The sequence below is a fragment of the Nesoenas mayeri genome (assembly GCF_963082525.1).
Source record: "Nesoenas mayeri genome assembly, chromosome: 13".
Taxonomy (NCBI): Eukaryota; Metazoa; Chordata; class Aves; order Columbiformes; family Columbidae; genus Nesoenas; species Nesoenas mayeri.
In genome coordinates, this window is record NC_137550.1 from 19,550,249 (window position 1) to 19,569,939 (window position 19,691).

At 45.1% G+C, this 19,691-nt stretch overlaps 1 protein-coding gene across 1 annotated transcript; it reads left to right on the forward strand.

The window, feature by feature from the left end:
- The first annotated feature begins 421 nt into the window (after positions 1–421).
- On the forward strand, positions 422–11,197 carry ITM2A (integral membrane protein 2A). The gene is made up of 6 exons (XM_080352399.1): positions 422–572; positions 4,650–4,781; positions 4,921–5,109; positions 6,494–6,604; positions 7,718–7,868; positions 10,104–11,197. Exons 1-6 carry the CDS (start codon positions 489–491, stop codon positions 10,190–10,192), a joined length of 756 nt encoding a protein of 251 aa, XP_080208525.1. The 5' UTR covers positions 422–488; the 3' UTR covers positions 10,193–11,197.
- Positions 11,198–19,691: the final 8,494 nt, after the last annotated feature.

Consider the following 19,691-nt stretch of genomic DNA (forward strand, 5'->3'; position numbering starts at 1 on the left):
TATATATATATATTTTTTTTTTTTTTCCTCCAGAAAGACTCACATCAAAAGATGACACGCTGATATTCTATAAATTAAACCTATTGGTTGCGCTTAAAATGACTGTTCAAAATAAACACTGGAACACTGAACAGGTTGGCCAGAGAGGTGGTGGATGAACATGAGACATCCCAGGCCAGGCTGGACGGGGCTCTGAGCAAACTGAGCTGGTGAAGATGTCCCTGCTCATGGCAGGGGGGGCACTGGGGGAGCTTGAATGTCCCTTCCAACTCAATCTATTCTATAATAGGATTCTATAGTGTGATTACGTGCAGCGCCCGGCCTGCAGGGGGCGCTGCGCAGACGGCGGCGGGGCGGGGCGCGTCGTGCCGGCCACGCCCCCTACGCCCCCGTACGGGGGCGTAGGGGGCGTGGCCGGCACGCCGCGCCCCGCCCCGCCGCCCAGAATCTCTTCAGCGGGCAGGCCGGTGGTGCGCAGCGGCAGCGCCATGGTGAAGATCGCGTTTAATTCCCCCTTCGCCCAGAAGGATGAGCCGAAGAAGGAGGCGGCCGAGGCGCTGGTGGCCGACAAGGTGCGGAGAGTGGGGTCTCTCCACTTGACGGGAGGAAGCGGGGCCGAGGGGCGGCCATGAGGGGGGTTGGCAGGAGGAGGTGGAAGCAGCCGCCGCCATTTTCTCGCGGAGGCAGCGGGCCGGGAGAAGGCAGGCGGGTGTCTGCGGGGCCCCCGGTTCTCCTCACCGCTCCCTTTGGTGCTCTGCGGCGCTGGGGACCAGGGGAGTGTGCGTGGCCGAGGGCGGGTCGCTTTCCTCAGGGAATGTGGGATTGTGAGGGCCCCAGCGCGTCGCGCTGCGCAGCGGTTCGCGGTTCTCTCAGTGAGGAGGGCCCGGGGCGGTGCCGAGCTCCGGGCTGGGCTGACATCCCCAGGACAGGCCCGGGCTGTTTATCTCGCAGTTGGGCCTGTGCCAGGGCCCTGCTTCCTGAGGGGGTTTTAAACCTTCCGAGCTCGAGTCCCGCTGAGCTCCGCGGTTCAGCTCCGTCCCCAAACCCGCGGAATTCACAGAATCACAGGGGTTGGAAGGGACCTGCAAAGCTCATCCAGTGCAATCCCCACATGGAGCAGGAACACCCAGATGAGGTTACACAGGAAGGTGTCCAGGCGGGTTGGAATGTCTGCACAGAAGGAGACTCCACAACCTTCCTGGGCAGCCTCGTCCAGGCTCTGCCACCGTGAAGAAGTTTCTTCTCAAATTTAAATGGAACCTCTTACGTTCCAGTTTATACCCATTTCCCCTTGTCTTATTACTGAGAAGAGCCTGGCACCATCCTCCTGACACTCACCCTTTACATATATATAAACATTACTGATGTCACCCCTCCGTCTCCTGGTGGCTGCAGCTCAGACCCCCCAGGAAAAAGCTGTTTTGCAGCAATGTTTCCCGAGCACACAAAGTGGGTCTGGGCTCATCCTCCGCTTGCTGCTGCTCTGAAAGCCTCATAGGCAGCAGGTTGGAGCGCGGTGCTGTGGTGAGGTGTCTGAGTTTCTGCTGTGTCCAGCTTAAATTAAGAAACCTACCATAAAGGGTTTTAAATAGAAATCTGGACAAGTACTCTGTGGTTGGCTTTTCCTTCCCAACGAGTTGCTGTGTCGCTGGCTTGAACTGAACTTTCCAAATCTGCGGCAGACTTTATTTTGAAGATGTTTTGCTTAGCTGCTGATTTTTTCAGCCAGGTGAAGATCAACGTCTAGGTAAATAAATCAGTAGGTTCAGAGGAGGAATATGGGATGGACAGAGTTTATTTGTAAACACAAAAAGCAGACACCCATGGACTTGGACTCTAGTGTCTTTATGTTTTTTTTTTTTCACCTTCTAAGCTGTAATCAGGAAAGCAGCTTGTCTGCCAGCCTGCGCAGCCTCTGCCTCTCCTGAAATAGCCTCCCATGGGAACGGGAAGCAGTGCAGTGGTGTTGTTGCTCTTCTGGGCTGTAAGAGTTGTATGTGTGCACGGATAACACAGTAGCACCCAATTACTAGATCAGGAGGAGGGTGGAAAGCAGTGATACAGTGTAGATAAAGGCTTAATATAAATTTTGAAGGTGTCATTAGTCTGGCCACTTTCTTGTAGGGCAGACTCATCAGCTACTTCTGAGGCAACTTGTACATAATTTACTGGCTCTGTATCATGCTGGTTCTGAATATAATACTTCCAATACACACTTCCAGCTGTTCTTCTCTTGATAGCTGCTCTTAGCAATTTAGAAGCTACTCATGCTGTTTTGTTACACCTGTCACGATATTCTCTGTGTTTGCAAACGTGTACATGGTTTTTTAACAACTCTTCACTCTGACTTCAGGGCTTAGAGTTGCATGTAAACATCAAGTTCACCAATTTACTCTGAGACAAACTTGTTCTAGTGCTTGTTAATGTCTCATTTTGCTGGAATATTTGTGCAGAGCAAACAAACTTAACAGCTAACGTTGAAACAGCACAATAAAAGTCCCCTAGAATATCTGCACAAAACCCTTCAGCTTGCAGAATGCTCTCCCTGCAGATACTTTGGAGCTGACTGTGTCAACAGTATCTCTTGAACTAGCTGTAGATGTTAACACAAGTGATTTTTCTTCTTCCCTCTTACTCCTAGTTTGCTTTGCTTGTTACTGCACAGCTTAAAACTGCATTTTCTTTGCAGGCTTTTAATGACTTTTATTATTTTTGAGCAGAGGCTTTGTAACCTACTGGAGCAAAGTCTTGGTATTATGTTCTCTTATCAGCTCTGTCAACTCTTTCTTCTCTCAGATTCAGGCTGCCTACATTGCTTCTGAAATGATAAATACCTTTGCTTTGTTTGAAATGCATGTCGTGCAACCGTAGCTAATTACATGTCGACATCGTCCAAGCACTAGGACGGCTGTGGTGCCAAAACCTCCTGCAGACTGTTGTATTCAAGTAATGATAGACTAGATGAGTAATATACTGAAAGGTGGAGATGAAGGTGGCAGAATATAAAGAGAACAGAATTAGTCTTAAAAGCCGCTTCACTCTGAAAGGTGTTTTTCACATAATGGTGTATAAATGTGGCATAATTCTGACTTGAAGCTAGTTGGAGGGGTTTTTTTGACAAAATGCTAAACTAGCCAATTGTGGCAGCTTATGTCTTGCTGAACCAACATTTTTCTGTTTGGAGGATGCGAGAGAGGAATGTAGGAGTATTGACTTTCGCAAAACAGCTTGTTATTTGTTTCAGTAATTGCATAGCTGATGTGTTCGACTTTTATACTGCTATATCTTGCTGAGCATGGAAATATGTGCGGGCTTTGTAATAATACTGTGGCTTGTTGTGATCACAGGTCACTTAAATATATTGTGTTTTACAAGAATGCAAATAGTGGGACCCAAATAATGAAAGGCAATGGAAGCTGCTCTGCTCAATCCAGCTACTGACCCTAGGAACAACATGAAGAAAAAGATCTTTTGCTGTGAAACCCAGTTTTTTCTTTGTGACCAGTAGAAAGAGCAGGTCTTGAAAGTGAGCTCCTTAATACCTGAGTCATGAGTCATTAAAGGGACATACTTGACCAAATTATAGATTATCTACAAATTTTGGGGTGGTCGTGGGTTTTTTGTTTGTTTGTGGGTTTTGTTGTTGTTTTGGTTTTTGTTTTTGAAGACCCAGATTGCTGTGTATTTACCCAAAGGGAATGTCACTTCTGTTTGTTTAGTATTTGACAGTACTGTTGCTGTTCTCCTCTCAACTTGGCATGTGTGAATCTTTCACTGGGAAGTCCAGAAAGGCATGGAAAGAACTCTGGAGCATTACAACTTGCTGTTCAGACACCAGTCAGTATCGCACAAATCATCACTATGTTATGTGATGGTGGTAGTACTTCCCTTTGGATCCAGTTATCTTCTCTTTGAGAGAACACTGGGAGGAAGAAACAAGTCATTGAACTAAAGAGCTTAGTTTCAGACTGATAGAAACAAAACTTCCCTGGGACTTGGGTGGGAAAAAGGGTATTTTTGAAGCTGCAAGGTAAGATGTGCCACAGGAACTTACTTTATTTGGCATGATTTGAAGCTGTGTTTAAGATGATGAGTGGTTCTCTTTCTTAGCAGACCTCACTGGTGCATGTTGCAAGTTCTAAAACCTGAATGTTTCACTTGAGTGTCAGATGTTCCCCAGCTAAGAGACAAAATTGCATCTTATTTTTTTTTCTGTTAGTCCAGCTTTGTAAGGAAAAGTAATGTTATCTTATTGCAAGAGGAGGATAGGAAATAGGCTTTTGGGAATAGGCCTGAAAACACTGTGCCTTAAAATGACCTTGCTCTACAAATCTTGCTTTGGTTGTGCTATATTGTGGCTGCAACACTGTATCTTTTGTTACAATTATTTAAATTTCTCACATCTCAAATAGTTTCCTGAGAAAGGTTTGTCTAGAAAGCATTCTCTAACTAAGAAAATATCCCTTTCTACTGTTTGAAAGCTGATCTTAATATCATGTGTTTTCTTATTATATGATGCTTGACTTACAATTCTTATTGCACACCTAGAAGAAACAGGAGATAATGGGTCAAAGTGAAGAGCAGATAACAGCTGACTTTAGGTTCAAAGCGGCTGTGCTTTCTAAGTTCTCATCCCTTTTTATGTAAAGGATCCAGAGATCGCCACACACGGAGGTGGAAGCTCATCTGGAAGATGTCTGCTGACTCTGCTGGGTCTGGCGTTCATCTTGGCAGGAGTTGTTGTCGGTGGAGCCTGCATCTACAAGTACTTCATGCCTAAGGTGATGTGAAAGTTCTTTTTTCCATAAGCGTCACTGAATAGAAAAAGTGTAATTATAAACGGATTACTACTAAGTGTTAGAAATACAGTTTTAAAGCAACATTTGCTGTAAAAATAACTAGACTTGCTCTTACTTCCAGCACAAGGTGTACCGTGGTGAAATGTGTTACTTCGAAAATGAAAATCGTGATCGTGCGGTGGAACCTTATTTCCTCCCCATTGCTGAAGAAGCTGACATTCGAGAAGATGATAACATAGCCATCATTGATGTGCCCGTTCCAAAGTTCTCGGACAGTGATCCAGCAGCGATCGTTCATGACTTTGATAGGGTGAGTATATGGGAAGCAATAAGAAGCAGCTGGTCTTGTTGCTTACTGGGAAATCATGAAGTGGATGGTAATCGTAAGAACTTTAGGGTTTTCATTCTGGAGACTTTTAAAGCTTCCTGTCAATGGAAGTTTGTCTTTGGGGATGAGTTCAAGTGTGGGAGATCTGACCCTTTTAGCTTTGTAATAGTACTAGACTTAACTTCTGCAAGGAAGGAGTGTTACAGGAATGTTAGGGGAGTTTATACCCACAATGACTCTAACTCAGAACAACATTTGTCTCTGCTCTACAGCTTTAAATATTGTTACCCACAGGATGTCTGGAAGTGACACTTGCTATTTGGTCAAGATTCCTATGTAAATGAAATTGGGGGTGGGAGAACATTGTAAATGTGAGTTAAGGAACAGGGAAACTGAGGATTTGGTCTGAGGTTCTGCCAAACTGTGCTACAAAAATGTAGAATTCCAGAGAAATGTGGGTTGTTTCTCATTGGATACGTGAACTGAAAAATCACTTCAAGTGGCTGAAACATGGAACTTGAAAAAAACTGTGTTAGTTGCATGCAGTTTCTCTAAAGCAAAGATGAAAGGATGGCTTTAATTTGACTTCTTAATTAAAAAATTGCACTGATAGTACTCATAGTTATCCTTAGCTGTAAAAGCTCTCGCAGGTTGTATGCAAATCAAACCTTGGCAATGCAGATACAATCACAATAAACCCACTAGAACTGACCTCCACATGTGCTGCCTTTAACGATAGCAGAGAATGGATGCGGCCAAGCTGCACTACCTGTGTCTGCAGTATTCGCAGCTTTTATCTGTGGTGTCTTGACGGAATCTTGGCTATAACTGAAAGGATTTGGGTGACTTAAGAACTTCAGTTGATTCTGGTGAAGTGCTATGCAAAATAATAATAAAACAAGTAGATGTGTTGATAATTTTAGCTTGTGCAGTTGTTGCACTCAGTGGTGATCCTGATGGGACTTTCTCGAGACTAATACTTTTTCTGAAGAACTATTTACAGGGGATGGTTGCTTATCAGCAGCTGGACACCTTTTGTTTGCACTGTGCTTAATTGAAGTGCTTCTGTTACGAAAGCATATTACCAAATACTTTCTCTGTATTAATACAAACTATAGTCATTTAGAATTATGACGGAAAAAGCTTTTATAGTCAGCTCTTACTTCTGCACAGAAGTCCTGTTGGAAACCTCTTTGCAAAAATAGTGATAACCAAATTCTTAAACTAGCCAGTCCTGGAATGCATCACTTTGGTACTCGCTGGGTGTGATCTCCAGCTTTTTGAGCTTCCTCTTTGGTCCTTGTAGAACTGTGTTCTAACAATCAAAGGCCATGCTTAATCAATTGAAAACTTGTTTTCAAAATAGCTCCTGACGGCGTATCTTGACTTGCAACTGGGTAACTGCTACGTGATTCCACTGAACACATCCATAGTTATGCCACCAAGAAATCTGATGGATCTCTTTGCAAAACTGGCGGTACGTAGAGACTTTATTGTTCAGTTATGCTGAGCAGATCACTTTGGATACGAGCGCTGGGTGTTGCTCCTGAGCTACAGTCTCTTGCTAGAACAGTCCTCTTGCCATCAAAGTACATAATCCCTCGGCTCAGTCACTGTGCTGAAGTTAAGGCCAGCTGTCAGTGTATATTATGTTGAGTAGATTCATGCTTAATGCTCTTATTAATACCTAGCTTTATGAAAGCTGAAAGCAACTAGCAAATAAAGTTAAATTTAGCAGTTATAAAGGAATTTGATAAAGCTTCAAATATCTTTGGAAGCCTAAACTTGAAAGTTACTACTGGAAAGCTCACCTGCGCCATGAGAGTTTGAATCAAAAGCGCAACGCTCACTTGTTCTTCTGTTCTATTGCCACTGCTATTCTGTTGCACTGGAGTTAGGAGCTCATCATGAACATTTTGACTCTTCAGTAGCTAAAACATTTTATTTTTCTTTTTCCAAAGTGACTTATGGGTCAAGTTGATAGTTTGCTGCTGCTTCCAAATTAAATGTGCTACTGAGTTATCTTGTGTCAAATATACTTTTTGAAAAAAGTAATTGACTCCTCTACATCTAGTGCCAGAGGCCACCTGATCTGGCTTAGCTTGTTTTATTTTATTTGTTTTTTAGCTTCATGTAGACAAACTCTGAAATGTGTCTCCTTGTCCCCGTCTTTAAGAGTTGGTCAGGAGGGGTGGGAAGTAATTTCAAAGAGCTCTGATCTTCTGGTGAAGACTTAACTTTTGTAGGTCACGCTGCCTTCTTTTATAGGAAATATATTGCCTCAAACATGGAAACTTTCATGATACTTTGTTTCCACTTTAACTGTAAACTTTCCCAGGTTCTGTTTGTGTTTGCTTCAGGTGAGGTAATGTTAACTGCACTTTGTTTGGGTGAAACTGCAACTATTTGAAATAGCCTTTGTTTTTAACTTTTGTGCTATGCAGCTGTCCAAGACCAGCATATCTTAGTATTAAAAAGAAGGAAAGCTGAAATCTACTGCTTGAAGCCCTTCCAAAGCGAAGAATAAAATGTAGTGGTTTGTCCCATTGTTAGCAGAATACTGTTTCTCAAGGTTTTTTTTCTGTTTTAGACTGGCTCTTACTTGCCCCAGACCTACCTAGTCCGTGAGGAAATGGTGGTTACAGAGGAGATAGATAATGTGTCTGACCTGGGTATCTTCATCTACCAGCTCTGTGTTGGAAAAGAGACGTTCAGACTTCAGCGCAGAGACCAGATAACGGGTAAGTTCCCTTCAGTAGAAAAATAAATCTATTGTTTGAGCAGGAAAAGGGTAAATACTTAAACCTTTGGAGTTTTTAGACTTGGAAATCTGTGGGTGTTCAACGTGAGCTGAGTCTACTCAGAGCTGGTGGGTATTTTCCTGTACTTTAAAGCATGTATCTGAAGTTTTGTTTCGACATGGTGAGAGAGAATTTCAGTTATGGAATTAGAGGTTACATGCACAAACCAAATTTGAACTCATGTCTGTTTCTGTTCCAACTTTTGGTTGAAGTTGTAAGTTAGTTTGCCCCCAAAATTCATATAATCCATCTGATAATGTTAGTCTATGTAGGGGCAGCTCAGTCTGTCACTGTTCTGTCCTATCTAATGCTGGGTTACAGAAGCACCAAGTAAATGCATCATCTTCTGGTTCACTTGCTCTGAAAACCAAAAAATAATTGAACAACGAGCTCTGGATATCCCAGACTTCTCTCTAAAAGAGGAAGAACACCCCATGGGAACTTCTGAGCTCTGTTTCTGTACTGCCTTGTTTGGTTTGTCAGCACTCACTGCTCTGGTTTTCCTGCCAACCTCTTAGGCACGAGTTTCCTCAGCCCAGTTCCAGTTTACCGCCCCTGGAGCCACATGTGCTGTTTGCTGGGGCCTGCAGCCTGATACTAGATAGAGGACTCTGCATGTGGGAGCATAAAACTGGTCCAGGAGTGTAGGGCATGTGAAGAACAGTAAATGTGGTTTTAAGGGAGGGCGAGGCTTGTGTCCCTTAGCTGTTGTGAAGATGCTTTTGTGAACAAGTCTAAATTGGCTGCTGCTGTGACTGTGTAATCTACAAGCAAAACTATGAAGTGTTCATAGTGTTTCCGTAAATCATCTTGCTGTAGCATGTTGTTGACATCTTTGCTGCGTAGTTAAAGACTTCTAGAGAACACATGTACAAAAGGATTCTAGTGGATGAGTAATGCTTCTTGGTACAGTTTCTGTTCTGTAACCAACCTTATTTGCCCTTGGGGAGGAGGAGGGCAGGGGATCTCATCAAATGGAAGCCTGCCACTGAGGAGAAAATTGTTCAGGGACAAGGCTTGTCTTGTCCAGATCAAACTTGTGGCACACCTTTTCTTCTAGTGTGTACAGGCCATGTACATGTAAATCATTAGACTAAAATGGTTAAACTCCTGTAATTTGTGTGGAATCTTCTCCTTTAGCTGGTGCTGCCTTGGCCCTCAGGTTTGTGGAGTTCATGGGTTCACCTGTTAGATCAATCTGACCTTTGGTTCTGCAGCAGCTCCCTGGAGTTGTACCTGAAGGTGTGGAAGGAACCAGACAGGTTATCCTCACCATTCAGTTCTGTATTCAGGTAGTTTTAGCTTGTACAGGCATTAAGATTGAGATTAATTGAAGGGCAGCCTTACCTAGGAAGTGTTTATAAATTAAAGAGGCACCTTGCTGGGTTGGATTTAAGAACTAGTGCTTCTAGACTTTGGGTAGTGTCTCTTGCTTACTCTGAACACTTCTCTGCTTATTAAACGCGCTAGAGATCTTTTGTAATTGTTGTATATTGAAGTGCATTAGTTGTGCGGCTTGGTTTTGATGGCAGGACTATGATATTCTTGTCTCCTAGTGGAGAGTCACAACTAATAGCTGGTAAACTGCCTGTGTGAGATCTGATGCTGGTATGTCCCAAAATAGAGAAAATCACTTTAATAGTGTTAGGAAAAACTTCAGTAAGATGATCAGCCAAGTGGCAAATCCTCCCAGGGCTCCCATCAGGGTGCGGGCTGCTCTAGAGAAGCAGGCTCTGTGTTCATACATCCTGGGTGGGAGGAAGTGCTGATAAAGAACTGGGGTTTTTTTCTGCGCCCTGACTTTTTAAACTCTTTCTGTGTAATTTTAGTCTGCTTTGCTTTTTCTTCGTGCTTACTTTGCCATAAACTATCTGTTCAGTGACAGAAGTGTCAACACTAAAATGGTGGTGGGGATACTAGGAAAAAAAAGGGCTCACGTTGTCCCCTGTGTAGTATGTGTCCCCCTTTTTTATTGTTAGCGTTCTGAAAATGAGGGAGGCTTTTCTGGTAGAAAACAGACTGGTACCAAGCTCTGATGGTAACTAATGGCTGCAGAAACACCACGTACTGAATGATTGTATCTTGCTGCTGTTCATAACAATACCCAACCTGTAAATACTTGCTGCTGGGTTCTAGATCTGCTTTACTTAGGCTCTCGTCTTCTCTCGTCCCCAGGTCTGCAGAAACGTTCAGTGGAGAACTGTCACTCAATCAGACACTTTGAAAACTCTTTCGTTGTTGAAACAAAGATCTGTCAACAGTGAAGGGTGTTGGATGGGAGGTGACTAGTTCACACCTTCATTGAGAAGTCTGAGCATTAGACGTCGACTTCTTAAATTAAAACGTGCAGTGATAATCAAAAGCCTTATGCATTTTCTGTGTATTGCTTGTATTTCAACAGACAAAGTCACCATTTCAGCTTTCTTTGATCCTTGATATAACTTTTTAGTTGTCTCATGTAAAACTTAAATTTGAGTAAGGTTTTTGTTTAGAAGGTTAATATCAGTTTATCTGTTGAATGTGTTTGATTTAGTGTAACCTGGGAATGGCAGAAAAATATATATATATAAAAATGTTAACCAATTCCTTGGCTGGAACCAATTCTGTTCACCTTAACTTTCACAGAATGATTAATAGTAATAATCTGTGGTTTGCACATCTTGTGTAGTTCTGTAGAATAGCTCTGCACTAGGCATCCTGGCTGAGAAACCCTTCTGATGCGTATCATTAAAGGTTTATTTTAACTGCCATGTGTGAAGCATGTAAAATCCAACCTCAGTAATCATAAACCTCTAACACTACCCTCTTTTCATTTTGTGCAATTACTGTATTGAATTCGTATGTATATTTGGAACCTTCCCCGAGCTTACGTTTAATTCTTCTACCTTTATTTGATTTTGTGGTATTTAGTTGTTAGATTCAGATAGAGTTGCTCTTAAAGCTTGTCAGTATTTTTGGTTATGAATTGGTTTATCCTGTAACTTCCTATTTCAAGAATCTGTTCTGGTATAGCTCACTTGTGAACGTGACTGTAGTTGTAAACTTAAACTACTCTGGCTTATATGAACTTTTTAGATCAACTTTTTATGAGCAAGTAGCATTACTACTGCAGTCAGAGCATTGTTCCTTTTTTTTTTTTTTTGAAAGCTGCAGTATTAAGGTAATGAAGAGTTAAGTGTCCTGCAGTTGACGAACCTGAGAGTTTTATTAAGGGACTTTATATTGGCATAAATTCTGCAACCCTATAATAAATGTTTCTCTAAAACTTTGGCGTTTGTGTGACTTCATGGTGCTCGGAGGCGAGAGCGCAGCACATGGTACGTGGGGGACGCGATGGTTGTGGGCCTGGGGCAGCATGCAGCGCTCTTCCCCCTCACCCTCCTCTCTTTCAGCTTGTGAAGCCCAATTTCTCTTTCTTGTTGCTCTGGAAGTGCTTTGTGGTGCAAAACAGACAAGCAACTGGGAGGAGAAGACTGTCGTGGTACAGCAGAGGAGGGCTGCATTCTGTAATTAATCCCTTCGAATGTTGGTGTTGATGAGGCTGGTGATTAAAGGTATGGTTGTCTTTGTGTGTTAATGAGAAGTCATCTTAGCATATCATAATAGACCAAGACAGCAGAGGGTTAATCAACAGCTTATAGCACTTTTCAGCATTAATTTCATGAGCTTTGCTGTGCTTTAAGCTCAGAGCTACAGGAGCACTGGGGAGACTGAGGGTTGCTCAGAGCTAAAGTGTGTTTTGAACCCTTCTGGCTCTCCGGGAAAGTAACAGGGCTAATGCAGCTGGAAGTCACACAGCAAGCAGGCTTTCTGCTCCAGGAACTGCGGAGTAAGTGACAACAGGTGTAGCTGCTCTCAGTTGTTGTTTACAAAGCTGTGCAGAGGAAAGGAGCAGAGTGCGGCCCCTGGGAGTAGGGAATTCTGCCTTGGCTTCTGACGTGTGTGCTGATGTGATGCAGAGGACATCCCACAACTAGAGCTTTGGTTTGCTTATCTCTAAAACAGTAAGTGTAGGAGAGTATTTCATTGTGTAGTGTACTTGACTGAAATAGAATGCTGCAGAAAGCACTAATTATTGTCGCTGTGGGTCAGGTGTGCTTTACTGAAACAGGTGTGTGGTACTGGGGGACGTGGCTGCGCTGACAAGTTTCTGCTGCACACTTGCTGCGTGCAAGGAAGTTGTTCCATCTTTGAGCGTCGATGCAGCAGAAGGCTCGTGCTAGACGAACCTCTAACCTGCTGTCTACCTGCAGACACGGAACGGGAGTGCCAGAAATGCTTCCAGATGGGCTGGAACAGTTTCTCTTGGTAAAGATTTTGAAAAGACATGAAGTCAGTTCCATAAGAGTTATTAGATGTTGTAGGCAGGAAGCCAGCACACTCGAAGGAACAGATTGCTCTTACCTGCTCTTGCGCTGAAGAAGCAGCTGAAGTTCAGCTCGTATGTGTGGTGTCCTGGGATTATTATCTGCCCATCAACGTTTTGTGCTGGGGGTGGGCCTTTAAATCAAAGGGCTGCAGATTTAAGGTTGCTTCTCTGAAAACAGTTGCTACTCTTGGGATCTTCTAATGCTGTTTTTCAGTCTGAGGAGCTCCGCGTCTTTGGCACCAGTAGATGGCACAGTCGGCAAGCGCTTGGGCGTAAAGTGTGCGGAACTGGTTAAAAACTTGATATGTTTATTCTAATATGAAGGTTTTCAGGTATTTTGTGAAAATTACACCTAAAAATGGCTTGATAAAACCTTCCTCTAGGTGGTGGTTATTGTCTTTGCTTAATTTTTATCTATAGTAAAGAACATGTTTATAATCCAACTGTAACCTGGGTAAAACCCTGTTAAATATCTGAGTAAGACTCTGCTTCACATGTGGCTGTGGTAACTGCAGGGATAACATTACCAAGATGCAAATGCAAACTTATTCACTGTGGTAGCCTCTGTTTACAGGCGTGTTTACTGACAAAGCAACTGGTGTGCACAGGACAGTTGTCAGCACCTGTGCACTCGCTTATTGCAAGTTGTCTTTAGCTTGCACGTTATTTTTCTGACACAGTATATTTAGATATGTTTTAAATACCTTTATGAACGCTAAGCTGACAATGCACTGCATGGTTCTTCTTCTGGCATCATTTGTGAGGTTTTTTCAAGTTTAAGTACTCTAATCGAAGAAAACGCTCACAATTAAGAAGAAAGTTGCCTTTGTTAATTGGAGGAGGTGCTGTTGACCTTTGCAGAAGCCCGATGGCTCTGAGTGGTAAGATGGGGTGGCTGCTGGTGCTGTGTGGGATGGACATTCCCATTACAGTAGGTGCTCGTCTACAGCAGAACTGCAGAGTTTCCTCCAGCCTGACTTCGTAAAAATTGATAGGAGTTAAACTAGTATTTGCATATATAAATACCTTGAGATGAAGATCTGGGGAATTAAAAATGAGGATGGCATGGAGACCTTTGAAAGACATACCGAGGCCTCAACCTGTATGAAACAGAGCTTTAGCACCTCAGACTGGGTAAACTTGGCTATATATGAGACATTTTCACAATAAGCTCAGCTCTGCACTGTGGGCTGTTGTGGCACAGCCGTGCTTAGGGTGGCAGTGAAAAGCTCTGAGCAAACACCCCCAGCAGAAGTCACAGAGTGTCCGTCTGGAGGACGAGGAGGCTGCTGGGACTTGAGCAGGACCGGACGGACCTGTGGACTTCAGTAGTTCTTGGCATCACAGGGCAAGTCACCAGAACTTCAGGCGTTATGGTGAATGGTTATGCTGAGTAACAGCAGAAATATCAGAGAGCTGAAATCAGCTCTGAATTTCCCCAAGAAAAATTCTGGTTTATTGTTTTAAAATCATCCTCCTGTGTCTGGGATTCTGTCTTCCCCAGGTGCTGCAGCTCTGCCTGCACCAGGGTGGGCTGAATCAGACGGTTCCTATTGCCGATGGCGCAGCTGCCAGCTTTAGATTCTGTCCATGGACACTGCTGTTGGGGCTGAGCTCGAGGTCAGGCTCACAGGGATTAAAGCCACTGTGACTGTCCTGATTTTGAGCGGTGGGGGTTGGCTTGGCTGCCAGCTACGGCACGGAGCCTGAATGCTGGCACCGATCCACACTCCCAGGCTGCAACTGAAGTAATTATATATACGGATAATTGCAGTCACATTATTTCATTAAAATTATTTCTTCATTATGTGTATATTTGTGATGCTGCCTAGGTATTATAAATGGGTGTATTTCTTCTCTTGAGAATAATTAAAGACTCTCCACCTAGCGCTCCACCTCCAAAGGAAATCATTTCTTATAGTGCAACTCTTTTGTTTACTTGAGTATTTTCTCTGTTTTTGTACCATGTCACCTGCAAGTTCCACATTAACAAATGTGAAAGTGAATTGATTGTCCTAAAAGGCCTTTTGACTGTGGTTGGAGACATCGTGTGTCTGCTCCAGGATGCCCAGGTTCTCCTGAGCTGCTCTGTTTTAGGCCCTGTTGATGTTAGAAGCTGTTGTGGGTGAAGCCCATGTGTGGACACCAGATTCTGGGACAAGGACATTGCTCCCACAGGCAATAATCCCTTGTTGGAATGGAACCAGGTGTGTTCATTCTGGAGTGAGAGCGCCAGTGTGTGGGGTTTGTCAGGAACAGATCCACGGAGAGAAAATCCTCCGGTTTCCAGTTAATGATCAAAAATCCCTTGTGGGAAGAGAGCGCATACAGGGATTTTTGGTTTGTGAGGTGATGCTATCAGTGGTGACCATGCGCTCTCACTTGATCATTTGGTACTTTGGTTTCTCTGCAGTTGGTGGTTGTAGCTGCTTTGTCATCTCGCATTATCAGCCCCTTGCACTAATTAATCCTTAATGCTTAATAAAATAAGAGAGATGTTGGGGCTGCTCACCCGTTCCCAGTGTGCTGTATCGCCTCGTGCGAAGTTGGAAGCACTTATGGCTTTGTCTCCTCAACTAATGTGTGTAGTTTTTTGGTTTGGTTTGGGTTGGGGGGTTTGTTTGCTTTGTGTGGTGTTTTTTGTTGGTTTGTTTGTTTTCAATGGGGGGTGGGTGTGATCAGACTTTCCCACAAAGCAAACGGTAGCGCTTCTGTGGCTGGGAGCTGAGCTACAACCGCTGGGCTTTTCACTCAGGGTTCTAGTCTGAAAAGACCTGCAAGCACTTCTGCTTCTCTTGTCCGCCTGTGCTGCAGCATCAGCTGCTTTTCCGTGGTGCCCAAGTTCTTCGTGCTCTTGCTGAAGCTTCTGTGTTAACCGCTCTCACCAGTTCACAAACCACTGCTGTGCCAGGTGGGTGTGTGGATGGCTGAGGAGCAGGAATCGCACCCCAAAGCCACAGTCTCCTATTACCAACTCCCTCAAAAGTGGGTTTTACGGCGAAGGTTTGCTGGGTGGTGGCTGGGACATGTGTAGGGGCCGGGCTGAGTTGCACCCAGAGTCGCTGCCCGCTGCTTCTTGCCAAGGCTCCGTTTGCAGCGCACATCAGGAACATGGACTTTCAACAGGGAAATGACTCACACCAGCTGGAGGGAAAACAAAGCTCTTGGCTGAGTGCCGTGAGCCTAAGAGAAAGGGGCGAGTTCCAGATCTCCGCAGCTTTTGTAGTTCTTCTATAAATACTTCACTCGCAGATATACTGGGGATCTGCAGAATCTATTTGCAGACTCACTATAGTCATTGTTTTTTTAGTGGAGATAGTGGTTTCCCTCTACAAAACTCTTATTTTTTCATGCACATTAAAAACAAAACAAAACCGCTCAACCAACCAAAACAAAACAAAAAACCAACAAAACAAACAAACAAAAAACCCCAAATGAAACGACACTGAGAAAGCAAAAAGAAGAGTTTTGTAGGTTTGGGGCTTTCTTGTGTCCTGGTGAGTACTGGGGTTATTTGCCCCACACCAATCTGTTCTGGTTCCCCGTCTGTGGGGGACACCTGGGATGGGTCAGTGGGGCAAACGAACCCAGAGGGAGAAATTGGGGGTGAAGGAGCTCTCAGGAGCGGCGCCGCACTCATGTCTCTGGGCTCGTGCTGCTGCTGCTCTGGGTTTCACAGACTGTGAACCAAGAGGAAGGCGCTGGGATGCGGGGCTTTGGTTGGCGTTAACTCAAGTAAGAAACCTCTCATTAGACTCCCAACTCAAAGCCGTGTGTGTTTTAGCTTCTGTTTTACGTAGGTCCCCTGGGAACTTTCTCTTGAGCTGCGCAGCCCTCGGTCTGACCACAAGGAGTTACCGTTTCTTTAAATATCAACTATGTCATAGAACAGTGGAGTTTGTGCAGGATAACGGCGCTGAATCACAGGGCTGATAAACGGGCTGATGGCAGATTAGAGAAACCAGTCCGCCAAGGCAAATTTGGGTGGATTGAAAGTTTTAAAACACATTTTAAATACCGCCCCCCCCCCCCCCCCCCCCGCTTTGGAGTGCTGGGGTGGCAAGCAGGGAGGCCAAGCTCAACATGGGCTGCTTGGAGCTGACCTTGTGGTTGGTAAAAGCCGTAACCTTCCCTTAGCTGGAACCCCACCAAAATATTCCTTTCTTACATCCCTGCTGAAAATGGGTAGGTGGATGAGTCAAGAGACTTGTCGATTCTCATAGTCTGTTATGAAAATTGGTTATGTCGTTTCTGTTCATCCCACCTTTGGTGGTGGTTCTGTGTTTTCCTTTTGATTGTAGCTCGGCCGCTTTCTGACCATGGAGGCACCTGACATCCGTGGCTTCATTTCTTCTTTAGCTTTGGTGGCACCTCTGTGGAAGCCCAGAGCTGTGCACTGGCTCTCACTGGGATAAGGACTTTTTCTTAGGTCTAACTGATGCTGAAACGGGTCCTGGGGACATCTGGGTGTGTTGCTGCACTGGCTTGCTTAGGGGTGGCCATTGCTCAGTCATCACCTCCACAAAGGATGGAGATCCCTTTCCATGGAGCCCTGACTGCCACCAAACCCCATCTGAGCCCCCCAGCAGTCGGGTTGTTTCCACCGGAGCCCCCAGCAGTCGGGTTGTTTCCACCGGAGCCCCCAGCAGTCAGGTTGTTTACGGAGCGTGTCCCGTGTTGCTCTGACGCAGGATCCAGAAATAGAGCTGGGAGCAGGAACAAGCACCCAGGTCTTCCCCTTTGAGGAGGCTGCACCAAGCACCAGAAGTCGTGGCTGTGTCTGTTCCCTGTGCCCAGGACCAGCTCACTGAGCTGCGATATTGCTTGGTTTTCCTTCCTCCTGCTTTAGTGGAGGAGCAGAGAGTGTCCTGGCAAGCAGAATCAGGCATTCAAATCTCCTCTTAAATTGGAGAGTTTTAACCATTTTCCTTCCTTCTTAGGCCAGGACTGTATGTAGAGGGAGGTGCAGTGACAGCCTTGCCCCTTCCCTGTGTTTTAGAACCAGGGTACGTTCTCCCCGGAGAAATTTATGTGATGCTGAATTGTCAGAAACCCCAATCCTATGTTAAATGTGGTCCTTAGTGTGTCAGAAGGATGCACCTGACCCTGGATCAGGCATTCTCTGAGGAGGAGAATGATGATAATAACAATCCTGGAAGATGATATATTGATGCTCACAAGCAATCTATTATGGCTGGAGATAATTCCTAAATTAATTCCCCTTGTAGTTACTGGAGCTGTGATGAGAAAGGACATTTCTGCAGCTTCTCTGCTGCGGTCGCCCTGGGTCTGGTGGAGCGGAGCCTTGGACAGGGCTGAGCCATCAGGAGACTGAACCCAAGTCACCTCCCATCCAAAAATACGACGTGTCTGTCCCCGTTTCCTCCTGGGAAGGTCAGTGTGTTCCTTAATGGAAATTAATGGGCCCGCTGGCGTCAGCAGAGGCTTTGCATGGAGTTCAGGCGCAGGAAATAAGGAGCAATATAAAAAGTATGAAATGGTTTTTGGGGTAATTTGTTGACATTGAGAGACTATGGATGAGTCTTTAATAGAGCAGAAGGCATTGAAGAACCACTGGAGGAAAGAGCTGGTGAGAAGCAAACCAGAGATCCCTGTACCTCGCACTGTGTGTTTCAACTGGAATGTCACGTTTTCACCCCGAGTTTCCCAAATACTCTCCTTTGTGGCATGTTTTTCTTCCAATTTTGCAAAGTTCATCGAGTTTTCCTCTATTTGAGCAGCATTACCCGTGCAGGGACGTTCTGAAGTGCAAATCGCTGTGTTAGAGAGAAGAGGAGTGAACCAGGTAAATCCGATGGGTTTTGCTCATCCCATCAAACTCATTACAGCAGAGAGAGGTGGTACCAAAACAGCTGTTGCAGATGTGCTCTGGCTTTTTATTACTCTTATTTTGTTCTTGATGGCTTTAAGTAACTGGATTTTTTTCAAAACCAGGTTTTTTTGACCACCGAGTGTATCATATACATCATATTTATGCATAGCTCAGTTTATCAGCCCAAATGCCGGAGCTTCTGGCAGTGTGAACCGGGCACTGTCCCCGCAGCTCCAGCTTATCTGTTCTCTCTTTGGGTATTTATCAAACCACCTCTGACAAGATTTTATCTTCTTTGTTTGTTTTTGGACTGGATGGAATTGACTTGTATCTGGGTCAACTCACTGTGGTTTATATTTTAGTTATTAAGGTTTGAGGAGGTGGGGTTGATGCTCTTTGTGCCTTTAGGGCGGGTTTGATGCTCTTTGTGCCTTTAAGGCAAATGTAATGCTGGGGAAAATATTAATTTTTAGCCTCTAACAGCAAAGTGGAAACAAAAGAAGGAAGTAAAGAGTGAAGTAAAAAGTGTCAAAGTTTGCTGCTGATGCAGCGTTAACCAGAGCAGGAAAATCTAACGTTGGCTACGGAGAAACGGGGAGACTTCTGAGAAAATTGAGCAACCAGATAACAACGCAGCAAATAAATTCTAGTGCTGATAAAATGAAAGATGCGTACGGGGAAATGAAAACTCTGCTTGGGTGAGAGGAGCTGGAAATGGGCATTTTCATGGCGAAAGGAGATCGTTTGAGTTACGTGGTGGCTCCTGCGCAGTGACTGGTGTGGCAGGGGTGAAGAGGGCATTGGAAACAATGTCATTGCTGTGGCCACCAGCACGTGGCCTCGCTGCCACCCAGGAGGTGACCGGGGACCCTGAGTGTGGTGACACCTCGCCGAGGCACCAGGAGCTGGAAAGGGAACCGGTCGCTTGTGGGGCAAGAGGAGGGGACACCAAAAAGCGGCCCAAAGCAACAGCGCTACGCTTCCAAACAACATATGGATAACTAGCATAGGGAATTAATTGCCACCGGGATTAAAAGATTAGATGTATGTTGGTCAAGCAGGTTGGAAAAGAGCTTTTTGTGGCCACCAACAGCAAGTGACCCGCGTCGGTGGCGGCTCAACTCAACTCAACCATCTCGAGAAGGCGTAAGGAGCAGAACAAGCGGAGCGGCAGGCGCTCCCACGCTTCCGCAGCAGCCCCGCGCTCCTAAGTACAGTTTGAAGTCTCAACGTGCAACAAAACAAACCCAAACCACCCGTCTCGTCTCGTCTCCTCTCGTGCGGGCAGTGACCCGGAGGAAGCCGGGAGGGTGATGAAACCCTCGGCAGCTGTTGCAGGCGGTGTCGGCGCTTTCCGCGGCAGGGGGGCAGAGCGGCTGCGTGGGAGGCCATGGAAAGGGGGGGTGCGATGTGCAGCTTTCGGAAACACCCCCAGAGCTCTGCTCCCACCCCGAACTGTCATCCTCATTCGCCTTGTTTAGGTTATAAATGAGACTTCCCAAAAAAACCCCTTGTCTTGGTGCTGCTTCTGTACAGCTTGAGGGCCGCAGGCACCCCCAGG